This window comes from Zonotrichia albicollis, chromosome 28 (genome assembly GCF_047830755.1).
Source record: "Zonotrichia albicollis isolate bZonAlb1 chromosome 28, bZonAlb1.hap1, whole genome shotgun sequence".
NCBI classification, from domain to species: domain Eukaryota; kingdom Metazoa; phylum Chordata; class Aves; order Passeriformes; family Passerellidae; genus Zonotrichia; species Zonotrichia albicollis.
The window spans coordinates 5386685-5398644 of NC_133846.1; the positions used below are offsets into that span (position 1 = coordinate 5386685).

Below are 11960 nucleotides of genomic sequence, written 5' to 3' on the forward strand. Positions count from 1 at the left end.
AACTGCCCTCCCCCAGTGCCCTGCGTGCTGGAAATGAGGGTGAGGAAGGTCATTCAGGATAAACCAAGGAGGGGAGTGGAGTGGGAGCCAGGCAGCTCTCAGCAGCGGGAGGTGGTGGAGGAGGAGAGAGCGGGAATGCCACACGTGGGGGAGCAGAAAATTCCAGGAATGGGAGCAGGGAAACGGCGGCAGGCAGAACAGGAGGCAGGAAAGGTCCCTCATCCTGGCCATAAGCAGGGCTGGGTGTTAACTCCCGGGATTATCCTGCCCCGGAGGCTGGAGGGCTCCACACCTCTGACAGGAAACCCTGCTGGAAACTCGGTGCAGAATGTCTCAGTGCTGGGAGAAATTCCTTCTCCATCCTGGAACATTCCTGTTCCCATCCCTGGAACATTCCTGGGAGCAGAGCAGCAGGCAGGAGCTCCCACCTGGCCCCCATAGCACGGAGCAGAGGAAAATTTGTTCTCCATCTCTGGAACATTGCTGGGAGCAGAGCAGCAGGCAGGAGCTCCCACCTGTTCCCCATAGCACAGAGCAGAGAGCTGCCTGGTTAGAAATTCGTTCCCCATCCCTGGAACATCCCAGGATTATCCTGCCCCGGAGGCAGGAGGGTTCCACACCTCTAACAGGAAACCCTGCTCTGGAAATTGCTGGTGCTGGGTGCAGAATGTCTCAGTGCTGGGAGAAATTCCTTCCCCATCCCTGGAACATTGCTGGGAGCACAGCAGCAGGTAGGGGAGCTCCCACCTGTCCCCCATAGCACACAGCAGAGAGCTGCCTGGTCGAAATTCATTCTCCATCCCTGGAACATCCCTGGGAGCAGAGCAGCAGGCAGGAGCTCCCTCCTGGCCCCCCCAGCCCACCTTTCACCACCTCCCCTGCCACCCCTCTCCTCCCTTTTGCTCCCATTCTCCACTTTCCTTTCATCCTTTTTATTTCCCCTAGCAGTGACTCTCTCATCTCCAGGCCTCCCAAACTCATCTCACCTGTGCCCCATCAGCAGAGCTCAGCACTTTCTCCTGTGGCTCCAAAAGCCTTTCAGTGGTCAGTCCTCCCCCAGCACTCTCTGGACAGAGTCTCCCTCTCTCCCTGCTCCCTTCCCCCTCCTCTTTCTCTCCCTCCCATAATATTTTCCATATGAAGAAGCCTTCCTGAAGCCTCACACTGCCCTCTTGGCGAGTCTGAGGCGGGTTAGAGGAGACCCTGGGAGCCTTTAATCCCCTCTCTCTCTCTCTCTTGCTTTCATCCTCAGCCACAGCTGGACGCCCCATTGATGTGGAACAGACCAAACACCAGGCCCTCACTAAGCTGCTGCTGTGGGGCCTCTCCTCCTCCCCAGGAGCCCTGAGCAGTGTCCAGCTCCTGAGCAGGGTCCAGCAGCCCCTCCACACCCAGCCTGGGGGTCCCAGCTCCCCCTCCTCACTGCCTCTGCTCCTTCCTGAGCCATCTTGCAGCGCTTTATGCTGAGTTTCCCTCATCCCATTATCCCCCTTTCCCAGGATTGTTTGGGGTTGATCCCCCCAGTCCCTGCAGAGCTGGGTGAGGGTGAGGGGCTGCTCTGTGTTGATGTAACTCGTGGTTATGTCCCAGGGAGGGCCTGGTGGGCTCCCCCAGCTCAGCACTTGGGTGTTCAGCCTGCAATCAGCTCAGAGTTTTGGAGAAAAGCATTTTGTAAAGCCCACTGCAGGTGAGGCAAGAATATCTTTGAATTGAGGGATGGTTTGGGTTGGAGGGGATGTGAAAAATCACCCAGTGCCACAGACACTGTGATGGGGATCCCTGGGGGTGTCCCAGGCCACGCTGGACGGGGCTTGGAGCCACCTGGGCTGTGGGAGGGGTCCCGGCCATGGCAGGGGGGCACTGGGGGCAGTGGGAAGGGTCCCAGGGTGGCACTGGGGGCTTGGTGTGGTTCCAGGGTGGCACTGGGGGCTATGGGAGGAGTCCCAGGGTGACACTTGGGGCTCAGTGCAGTCCCAGGGTGGCCCTGGGGGCTGTGTCAGGGGTCCCAGGATGGCAGTGGGGACTTGGTGTCGTCCCAGGGTGGTACTGGGGGCTCTGGGAGGTGTCCCTGACACGGCAAGGTGAAGGTCTTGGGGTGGCAATGGGGGCTCTGTCAGGGGTCCCAGGTGGCACTAGGGATGGCACAAGGGGCTCGGGGCGGTTCTAGGGTGGCCCTGGGGGCAGTGTCGGGGGTCCCAGGGTGGCACTGGAGGTGTCACTGGGGGCAGTGTCGGGGGTCCCAGGGTGGCACTGAGGGCTGTGTTGGGGGTCCCAGGGTGGCACCGGGGATGTCACTGGGGGCAGTGTTTGGGGTCCCAGGGTGGCCCTGGGGGCAGTGTCGGGGGTCCCAGGGTGGCACCGGGGGTGTCACTGAGGGCTGTGTTGGGGATCCCAGGGTGGCACTGGGGGCAGTGTTGGGGGTCCCAGGGTGTCACTGGGGGCAGTGTTGGGGATCCCAGGGTGGCACTGGGGGCAGTGTTGGGGGTCCCAGGGTGTCACTGGGGGCAGTGTCGGGGGTCCCAGGGTGTCACTGGGGGCAGTGTCGGGGGTCCCGGGTGGTCCCGGGGTCTCGGTGCCGTCCCCGGCCCGGGGCCCTCGCGGGGCTCATTCCTGAGCCTCCCCCGCCCCCTGGCGGCCGCGCTCCGCCACTGCAGCGCCCTCTGCTCCAAAAACCCCCCAAAAACCCCAAATCCCCGATATTTTCAGCAAAGTCTAACCCAGACACGCTTCTGTGGGTGTGACACAACCAGAGTGAATCAGCTGCGATCAGCTGCAGCTCCGGGGTTTGCTGGAAGGCAGCAGAGAGGGGATGGCTCCATCCTTAAGCTCCAAAGGAACTTTGGGGAATCCAAGAAGACAGGGAAGAGGTGGATTGATAACAGAGTTCAGAGAAAGGGGGAGAAATGATCTGAGTTGTCAGGAACACAGCTGAGGAGGGAAAATCAAAATATTTGGGATGCAACTGTCTGGAGTCAGTCTGGAGTGGAAGGACTGAGGGGAGAATGGGAATGGGAATGATCTGATCTGATCTCTGAGGTCACAGTGGGTATAACAGCATTGAAGTGGAACAAGGCATCAAAGCCAGGGAGAGGCAGAGCTGGGAGGAGTGTTCAGATGGCGCTGGTGCCTCACTGGAACAGGAAAATGCTGCAGCCTCAGCTGCTTAAAGAGATCTTTAGAAATGCCATGGACAGGCCTGATCCTGCTGTGTCACTGGGCTGGCTGAAGTGACCTCCTGAGACAACATTCATCTTCTCCCCTGTGATTCTGTCATTAAAATCACATTGATCCTCTGCCAGACATGCAGCAAAAGGCCCAACTTCATCACATTCCTGCTGCTCCAAGATGCCAGGCCCTGGATGGGCATCTCCTCATGGCCTGTCCTGCCCCACAGAGCCTCTCCCCTGGTGCAGGACCTCCCATGGATGCAGCAAACGCCGTGGGAAGGGCTGAGGAGCAGCTCTTGGCTCAGTTTGGAGGCAACCAGTTGCAGGAAGTGAACTAATTGCAGCCTCCTGGGATTTGTTCAGCAGAGCCCGAGCGTGTTCCCCCTTCTCGTTACCGAGCATCAAGTGCCTGATGAGAGAGGGATTTGGGGACAAGACAATGCAGAGATATCTAGCACAAAATGATTAGCCAGAATGTATTGTTAATAAGCTGCTTATTCATATAATTGGAAATTCTTTGCAGCTGGGGTGTCAGTGGAGGCTGAGTGTGCTGCTCTGCTGGAGCGGGGCAGGTACCGGCCCAGGGGACGCCGTGCTGGCACAGCAGCTCCTGCTCCTCCTTCAAGGGCAGGGAAGGACACAGGGAGGTGAAGGAGAGGCAGAAAGGCTCAGCCAAGCCCTGCTGGTGAGGGACACAATTCCCAGTGTGGAAGCACGGGGTGTCTGGGAGCAGGGAAAAGCACAGAGTTTCTCCTTTCAGCACCCAGAGAGAGAAAGGGCAGGTGCTGGGGAAGATGGAACAGGAAAGCCTTATAAATATGATTGTCTGGCAAAAATTTTTGAGAATATAGAAACTGTGAGATGGAAATGAAAGCAAGTTTTGAGATCCCTTAATTACTGAACAACAGGAAAACAATGATGTGGCCACTGAAGGTGATCCCCTTTGGATGGAACAACACCCTCTGCTTGCAGACAGGCCCAAGGGTCAGAGCAGACCCCACAGCTTGGCAGAAGGGGCCCAAAGAGGAGTTTTTAGGGTTTAAAATGTAACACAGTGTGGTAATGTAATGATTCTTATAGGCTGTATGGAAATGCTGTAGGATTTGTATCTTGGACTAGATTGGTTAGTGAGAATCAGAATATTCAGCACAGAAGAAGATTTATTGTATTGTAATGGGAACCTTGCTCTCTTACCCTCTTACTCTCTTAGCCTCTCATCCTCTTTCTCATCCTCTGTCCCCCTTCTCTTGTCTCAGCCCTGCTCCAGCTGTGGCTGCAGCTCCCAGCAGGGCCCTGCACTTGGCCCTTTGCAATAAACCCCAAGTTCCAAGCCCAGAAGAAGATTTATTGTATTGTAACAGGAACCTTGCCCTCTGATCCTCTCTTTTACTCTCCCATTCTCTCTTTACCGCACTCTTGCCTTCTCTCCCTTTACCTCTCCCTCTTTGGGGCCTGCTCCAGCTGTGGCTGGCAGCTCCCAGCAGGGCCCTCACCTGACCCTCTGCAATAAACCCCAAATTCCAAGCCCTGGCTTCAGAGATCTCTCATCTCCATCCATCCCACCATCCCACCCCCTGACTCTCCTACATCCAGGAAAATGTGGCCTTGAGGCAGATCAGCCCTGACACTGCTCCTGCTTCCCCAAGCAGCTGTCTGGGACAGAACCGGCTGTGGGAGATCATGGGGGAGCCCCCCAGAGCTGCCCCCAGAGGGGGCTGTGGTTGTGGGATGCACACACAGCAGCTCCAGCACTCACCTGGAGCACTGCACAGCAGCTTTGTGTGGGTTTGCAGAGTTCCTCAGAGAGGCTGGGGGAAAGAGGGAAAGAAGCCATTCCCCATTCGACACCCTGTTAGCCCTGCAAAACACCTGGGTGCAGAATCAGCAGGAAATTCATGTGAATTCAAACTCCACATTTGGAATTTCAAATTTCAAACCCTGGAACATTTCCCTCCCACCAGCCAGGGAGGAAGAGGAGCCAGGTGTGCCGACCTCACCACGGGCTGGGGGGACAGGAGGGTGACAAAACCAATGCCACCAGCCAGGCGAGAGCAGCAGCTGCCCCTGGCACCAGGAGAGGCTGCGTGCTGGGCACAGCCACTTCCCCAAAAGCACCCCGAGATTGCTGTCATATTAATTTTGTGACAAAACATGAGGAGGTGTTTCCGCTTGAGGCAAGAGCGAGAACTCAGCACTTCCCCCCCGGCTGTGTCACTGCCAGGCAGGAGAGGCCAGGGGCACCCAGGCTGGCACGGCACACGCTGGGCAGCCCCCAGTGATGCCCCTTCCCTGGCCATGGAGCTGAGAGCCCTGTTCCTGCTGCCACTCTGCTTCCCAGGTAGGAGAAGGGCTCGGGGGACAGGGAGAACCCTCCCCACCTCCTTCCTGCTGCCCTGGGAGCTCCTGCAGCACCAGCACCAGGCTCTGAGGGTTTGTGGGCGTCTCTGCACCTTCACAGAAAGGGTGATGGGGAAGGGAAAGGGCTGCCCAGGGAGCTGGGGGAGTCACCACCCCTGCAGGTGTTCAACAACAGACGGGATGTGGCACTGAGCGCCATGGGCTGGGTGACAGGGTGGCGTGAGGACATGGGTTGGGCTTGGTGATCTCAGAGGTCTTCTCCAGCCTTGTTGATTCTGTGATTCTGTCGTGCTGTAATTCTGTGGTTCTGTGGTCAGCTCCCCTCTCCCTCACCACTTCTGATCCTTCCAGGTGTCCAAGGCCAAGCCCCAGAAGCCTACAGACGACGGGAAGGGAACACTCTGTTCATCCAGTGTCCTTATGCAGCATGGACTACTGGCCAGCAGGAAAAATACTGGTGCCTCCTCCAGGGAAATGAAAGATGTCACGAAGTCCTGCGTGTGTACTCATATAGAGACACCAGACAATCCCAGGATGGGAGAATTAAAATAAAGGATAACGAAGCTAATAGGACTGTTTCTGTCACCATGAGTGGCCTCAAGGCAGAGGACTCAGGCACATATTTCTGTGCTGCTCCCTACAGCTACAGCTATCCATGGCTAAGGATGATCTCGCTGATTGTTTTCAGGGGTGAGTACCTGTACCCCACCCAAAGCCGAACCTTGTCAGGAAGCCACATCACTCCTTCCCCTGCTCTACCCCCCTCTCCCCCACGGCTGAGCAGCTTCCCCTGGTGCCCCCAGCCTTGCTCCCTGCTTTCCCTCCCACACAGGGAGAGAAGGAGCCCCACAGCCCTGCCTGGTCCTGCTGGCTCCCACTCCCCCTGCCCTGAGGGAGTTGCCCCAGGGCATGGTCTGTCCCAGGTGCCCCTGTGCCCAGTACTGACTGGGCAGTGCCACCTTTGGTGTTTCACAGAGCTGCTCCAGTGGGAGCTGGACACCCTGACAGTGCAGTGCCCAGTGTGGAGTAATGCCTGGTGCCAAGCTGGGCCCAAATGCACACCCCCTAGGATGGGACAAACATCTCCAGCACAGAGTGAAATGAAATCCCTGCAGGACAGAGTATCAGTGCTGTATAATGCTCAAAGGGCTCTCGTTGTCACCATGAAGAACCTGCAGATCCAGGACTCTGGTGCGTACTGGTGTGCACTGGACTCTGGGCACACCAGGAAAATGGAGGTCAAGCTCTCTGTGTTCAAGAGTGAGTACCTGCCATGTTCTCTATGAGTACCTGCCATGTTCTCTGTGTCTCTGTGGGTATCTGCCATGTTTTGTGTGTCCAAGAGTGAATACCTGCCATGTTCTCTGTGTCCTTATGAGTACCTGCCATGTTCTCTGTTTTGCAGGGACCCAGAGGTATTGCAGTGCTGGAGAGGGGGTGCCCCACTCTCGGACCCCCCTTTTGGGGTCTCAGCACACATCCTGGCTGTTTTGCAGGGACCCAGAAGCTCACAGCCGAGAAGTCAGCCAACATCACTGTCAAGTGTCACTACAAGATCGCCGACTACAGCACTGTCAGCAAAGCCTGGTGCAAAAGGGAAGAGGGGAAAACGTGCAAAGTGCTGGTCACCACCACATCAGAGTCCCCAGCAGCAAACAGCACGGCTCAGGAGCGTGTCAGGATCCAGGATGACACCCAGCAGGGCATTGTGACCGTCACCATGGAGCAGCTGCAGGTGCAGGACTCGGGCGTGTACTGGTGTGCGCTGCTGGACGGCTCCGGGCTGCTCCGCATGGAGGAGATCACACTCAACATTTCCAAGGGTGAGTATTGGTATTTTTACCAATATGGCCGGAGAGGACGTGCCTGAGCCTGTCTGGCCCTTGCTGCTGAACCAAATAGTGACAATTGTGGTGTTTCACTGCTGAATGCAGAGCAGCCCCACAGTGACCATTCCTCTCCTCGTGTCTGTGATTGCAGCGCTGCGTCAAGGACGTGGTTCATACTCTGAAAACCAAAGTCAAGAAACTCTGGGTGACAGGTAAGGCCTAAATGAATCTCTGAGCCTGAGCACTCACAGGTTATTCGTGTTATACACTTGTGGCAGGCAGGCCCTGGGCACTCTGCCTCCTGCCTATAGGGGAATTGGATATGACAGGATCCTCACCAAAGGTGGCCTCTGCTCCTCCAGTTCCTGCCCTAACCCTAAATCCAAAGAGGCAGATTGGTAAAATCATGATAGAGCCTTCTGCAGGTCCTTCTCCTTCTCCTTCTCTTCTCCTTCGGCTCTGCACTTCACATGAACATAACCCCCAGATTCTGCCCCTCAGCCTCAACTTTATTCCCTCCTATCTGAATATTTAGCAATGAGACAGTCCTTGGCTGCTCTTATTCCATTTACCAGTTAAACGTAATGGATTTTTCTCCCTTTGTACATCTGCTGTCATCATTGCCACAGCAGCACCTAAGAGCAGAACCATCCCTGCTCCGGAGAGCCTGGAATTGTGCTCGGAGCTCTGAACTCTGAGCTTTGTTTCTAAAGCCTGGAGAATGGTTTAGGAAAAGCTCAGAAGATACAGCCAAGTAGAAAAATCAAGATTCAGGAACCAGGAAAGGTCCCCAGTGTCTCCTTCCCCTTCTGAATCAGCAGGGACTTGCCCAGGCTCACAGAGGGAGGACCCTGCAGGATCTGCAGGAGAACCAGACCCTCCTTCCAACTGAGCACATGAAACCTGTCCCTGTCCCTCTTTTGGTACCTTTGGTGATGGGCTGTTAAACCATCCCACCCTGGTAACTGCCTTCCTCTCCTCCACCTGCAGTGAGAACACCTTCCTCATCCTGTCCGTGGTGCTGCTCATCCTGCTGCTCCTGGCCCTGCTCAGCTGCACAGCCCTGGCTGTCAGGCACTACAGGCTGCTCCTGAGAACAGGTACGTGGGGCTGGGGCTGTCCCAGGTGAGCTCAGAGCCCTGGGAAGGTCAGTGCCTTCCTTTGGAAAGCCAGGAGTCTGCTAAGGAAAGGCAGGAGCCTCCCCTGAAATGGAGAATGTGAACCCTCCCCACCCCTCTGAATTGCTGTAAATTTTAAATTAAGGGGCTCTCAGGCAAAAATATGGGAGCAGGAAATAACAGTTCTTTAATAGGGAAGGAAATAAAAGGATAAAATGAGCAATGCAGTACACCAGAACAACAGTGACAGAGTCAGAACCCAACCTGACACCCTGTGGGTCAGGCTGTTGGCAGCAGTGCCATTGGAATTGTGGCTCAGCCCTCCTGCAGTGTCAGGGGTGCTTCTGCTGGAGCAGGGATCCTGGAGAAAAGGGTGTAGTATTGCTCTGAAGATCCAGGGGAAGAAGAGGCAGCTGCTGTTGCTCTGGGGAATCCAGTGGAGAAGCTGTGCTGGTGTTCCAGAATCTCCAGATTATATCCGAGTAGGAATGCTTGAAATCTCAAGATTATACCCGGGTAGGAATGTTTGGCTCCTCCCCCTGGGCGGAGCATCTCCCCATGGGATGCTGCAGTTCTTATCAGCCATGCAGTGACATTCAATAGCTGTTATCAGCAGATGTCCTGTCCCAAGAGAGGAGTGATTGTGGTCACTCAAAGAGAGAGATAAGGAAAACTGCCCACTTGACCAAGGTAATCTGTTTTACAGATGGCAATTGAAAACATCTTGCCTTGCAATCTTCAACAGTCAGGTTGGGGGTCTCAAGGCAGGCTTGTCCCTGCCTCCCCTCTGAATAAATCAAACCCAGGTTCCTCCAGAGGTGCAAACCCCTTAGAGGAGCAGTAAAGACAGCAAAAAGTGTTCCCCAACCCCAGGGCAGAGGCACATCCCACCATGGGCAGTCCCAAACCTCCTCAGGCAGAGCTTTTCATGGATTTCTCCTCATCTAAACCCTCTGATTTTGCCTCATTCTAAAGGTAACAGAGAAACAGAGGACACCAGTGACCGAGCAGAGGGCACAGCACAGGTGAGGAAAATGAAACATTTCCCACAGGGTGCCAGACCCCTGAGCAGCAATCTGGGAGCAGCTGTCAGACCCACCTGGTGAGGAGCTTGGAGCTCAGTTTGGTTAAAACAGGAGGGAAATGGTATTTAATGGCTGCAGAGAGAGGAATATTCATAACTGGAGAGAAAGGGGGGTAATTAATGCAAGGAAACTCCAGCAGGAGCAAACCCAGTGGAGCAAATTCTGGTAACCCTTGAGAAGAGACTCAAGGAGTAGCAAGCAGGGTCAGAGCATGAGGCTCCACCTGTATCCAGGAGGGGTGGGGAAGAAAAGAGTTCCCTGTTCCTCTACCTCTGTCATGACCAGAGGTAAAACTGGGCACAGCTTCTCCTTTCCTTGGGAAGGAAAATCAGAGGTAAAACTGGGCACAGCTTCTCCATTCCTTGGGAAGGAAAATCAGAGGTAAAATTTGAGACAGCTTCTCCTTTCCTTGGGAAGGAAAATCAGAGGTAAAATTTGAGACAGCTTCTCCTTTCCTTGGGAAGGAAAATCAGAGTAAAATTTGACACAGATTCTCCCTTTCCTTGTGGGAAAATCTCCTTCTCCTGGCAGCAGCTGTGCCCTGGCACTGACTCATGCTAACAAGTGTTTTCCCTTTCTTTTCCCAGCCTGGCAGCTCTGGGAGGAGGGAAAGTTCTCAGGATGGCAGCAAAGGGCCAGCATACATCAACCTGGATGTGCAATCCCCCTCCAGCCCTGAGGATCCTCTTTACTGCAATGTGGAACTGAGCCAGGCTCCCAGGAACCCCCAGCACGTGGAATATGCCATCATTGCCTTCAACCAGGCCCCAAGGACCAGCAAGGAATGAAGCACAGAACCCCAAACGAGCCAGGAATGGGAGGAAGGAACTGGAATACACAGTGGGAGTGAGGATAGGCGGTGTGTGGATGGACAAGCTGAGTTTTGCTGCTGTGTGTGGTGTTTGCTGAGCATTTTCAGCTCTCCCTCTTGTTTTAGAAAGCAGAGGGTTTGCCCCTCTTGTGGCAGGCAGAGCTGTGGAGGCATTCCCAGGATCTCTTGTACATCTGCTTTTCCAATCCCATTAAAGTGCAGAACCTTGGAGAGGCAGGTGTGCAGAGGAGGAGTGTGGACATGGCTGGGTGGGATATCCACCTCAAATCCTGCCCCAATCCCAAGAATTCAGCTCCTGTGGCCAAGCAAACTCATTCCAGCGCTGCAGGGATCAAACCTCGCTGTGGCTGGGTTCATTTCCATGGAATGGGCTGGGGATGTGAGTGCTGGATTCCAAGAAAAAGCAGAACCAGCTCCTGTACTTCCCTGTCTCTGCTGGAAACGCTCCAAATGACACATTTTGTTTAACAGTCATGTGGGCAGCAACATGAAATGAGTTTTTGGGGCTCAGTTCCATTTCTCCAGGAGCTCTGGCTCCTGATTTCCCTGCCCAAGCCCTGCTGGAGGTGACAGACCAAAGGGGCCTGACCCAGCCCTCATTCACATCCCACAGGCTCCTTTTGCCAGGGCTGCACCAGGGAGGCTGATGGAAATTTTTTGAGATTTTTCAGAGTTGACCTGACAGAAAATGGTTCTGGAAATGGTTCGTTCAAGCCCAACATTCCCCCAACAATTTGCTCTTCATGGGTCAAGCTGTGGAAGAGTAATAGCAAAAAACAGTGGAGTGGAAGAGAGGCATTTTTTGGGAAGATTCTTGAGGAGAATCCAGGTTTGTGCTCACTGGGATGAGAAGGAACAAAAGCTGCAATCAGCCACCTGACAGAGAATTTCTGGTCACTGTGAGGGAGCATTTTCTTGACCACTAACTCGAGGAAAGGCACATTTAGGAATGGCCAGGCCTGCAGGTTTTGCACCACACCCATTTCAGAGCCAGGGTCTGTTTGTACTTCCATGGAAATAAATCACCTCAAAAATTAAAATCCAGCAGCCCACCCCCATCAGTCTGCTGATATTCTGGGGGGTCCTTGGCTGCCTTCCTGAGCCCCCCCAGCCCTGTGGCATTGGCTGGCTCAGAACCCCAGCACAGATCCTGTGCCCTTTGTGCCAGGTACAGAGCAAGGTGGGTGCTGGGCTTGTTTAAAGCACCCACAGCTTCTCCTGTGGCCCTGCCCTGCTGTGTGTGCTTGGATTTCACACAAGGATGCTCCCACAGGTTCTTATTTCTGCTGGAAACCCAGGGGATGATGTCCTTGTCTTCTTTACCCTCAGAATGCTGCCAGAGCTACCAGGAGAGCCTCCCTTTCATCTTTCCAGAAATTCCCCCCTCCCATGCACAGCTCCTGTAAATAATTTATTTATAATTTATGATTTTTATCCCCACTGTGCTTGGAGTGCCAGGATGAGGGGATGGATTCCCACCTCCACAGGGATTTTGGGAAGGAATTTTTCCCTGTGAGGGTGGGCAGGCCCTGGCACAGGGTGCCCAGAGCAGCTGTGGCTGCCCCTGGATC

The 11960-nt window shown here is 54.8% G+C and overlaps 1 protein-coding gene across 1 annotated transcript; it reads left to right on the plus strand.

The window, feature by feature from the left end:
* The first annotated feature begins 5357 nt into the window (after positions 1–5357).
* LOC106629717 (polymeric immunoglobulin receptor-like) lies at positions 5358–11742 on the plus strand. Its single transcript, XM_014271139.3, has 8 exons — positions 5358–5505; positions 5877–6215; positions 6501–6785; positions 7022–7348; positions 7506–7566; positions 8345–8454; positions 9448–9497; positions 10145–11742. The coding sequence occupies exons 1-8, from the start codon at positions 5463–5465 to the stop codon at positions 10343–10345; spliced, it is 1416 nt and encodes a 471-aa protein (XP_014126614.2). The 5' UTR covers positions 5358–5462; the 3' UTR covers positions 10346–11742.
* Positions 11743–11960: the final 218 nt, after the last annotated feature.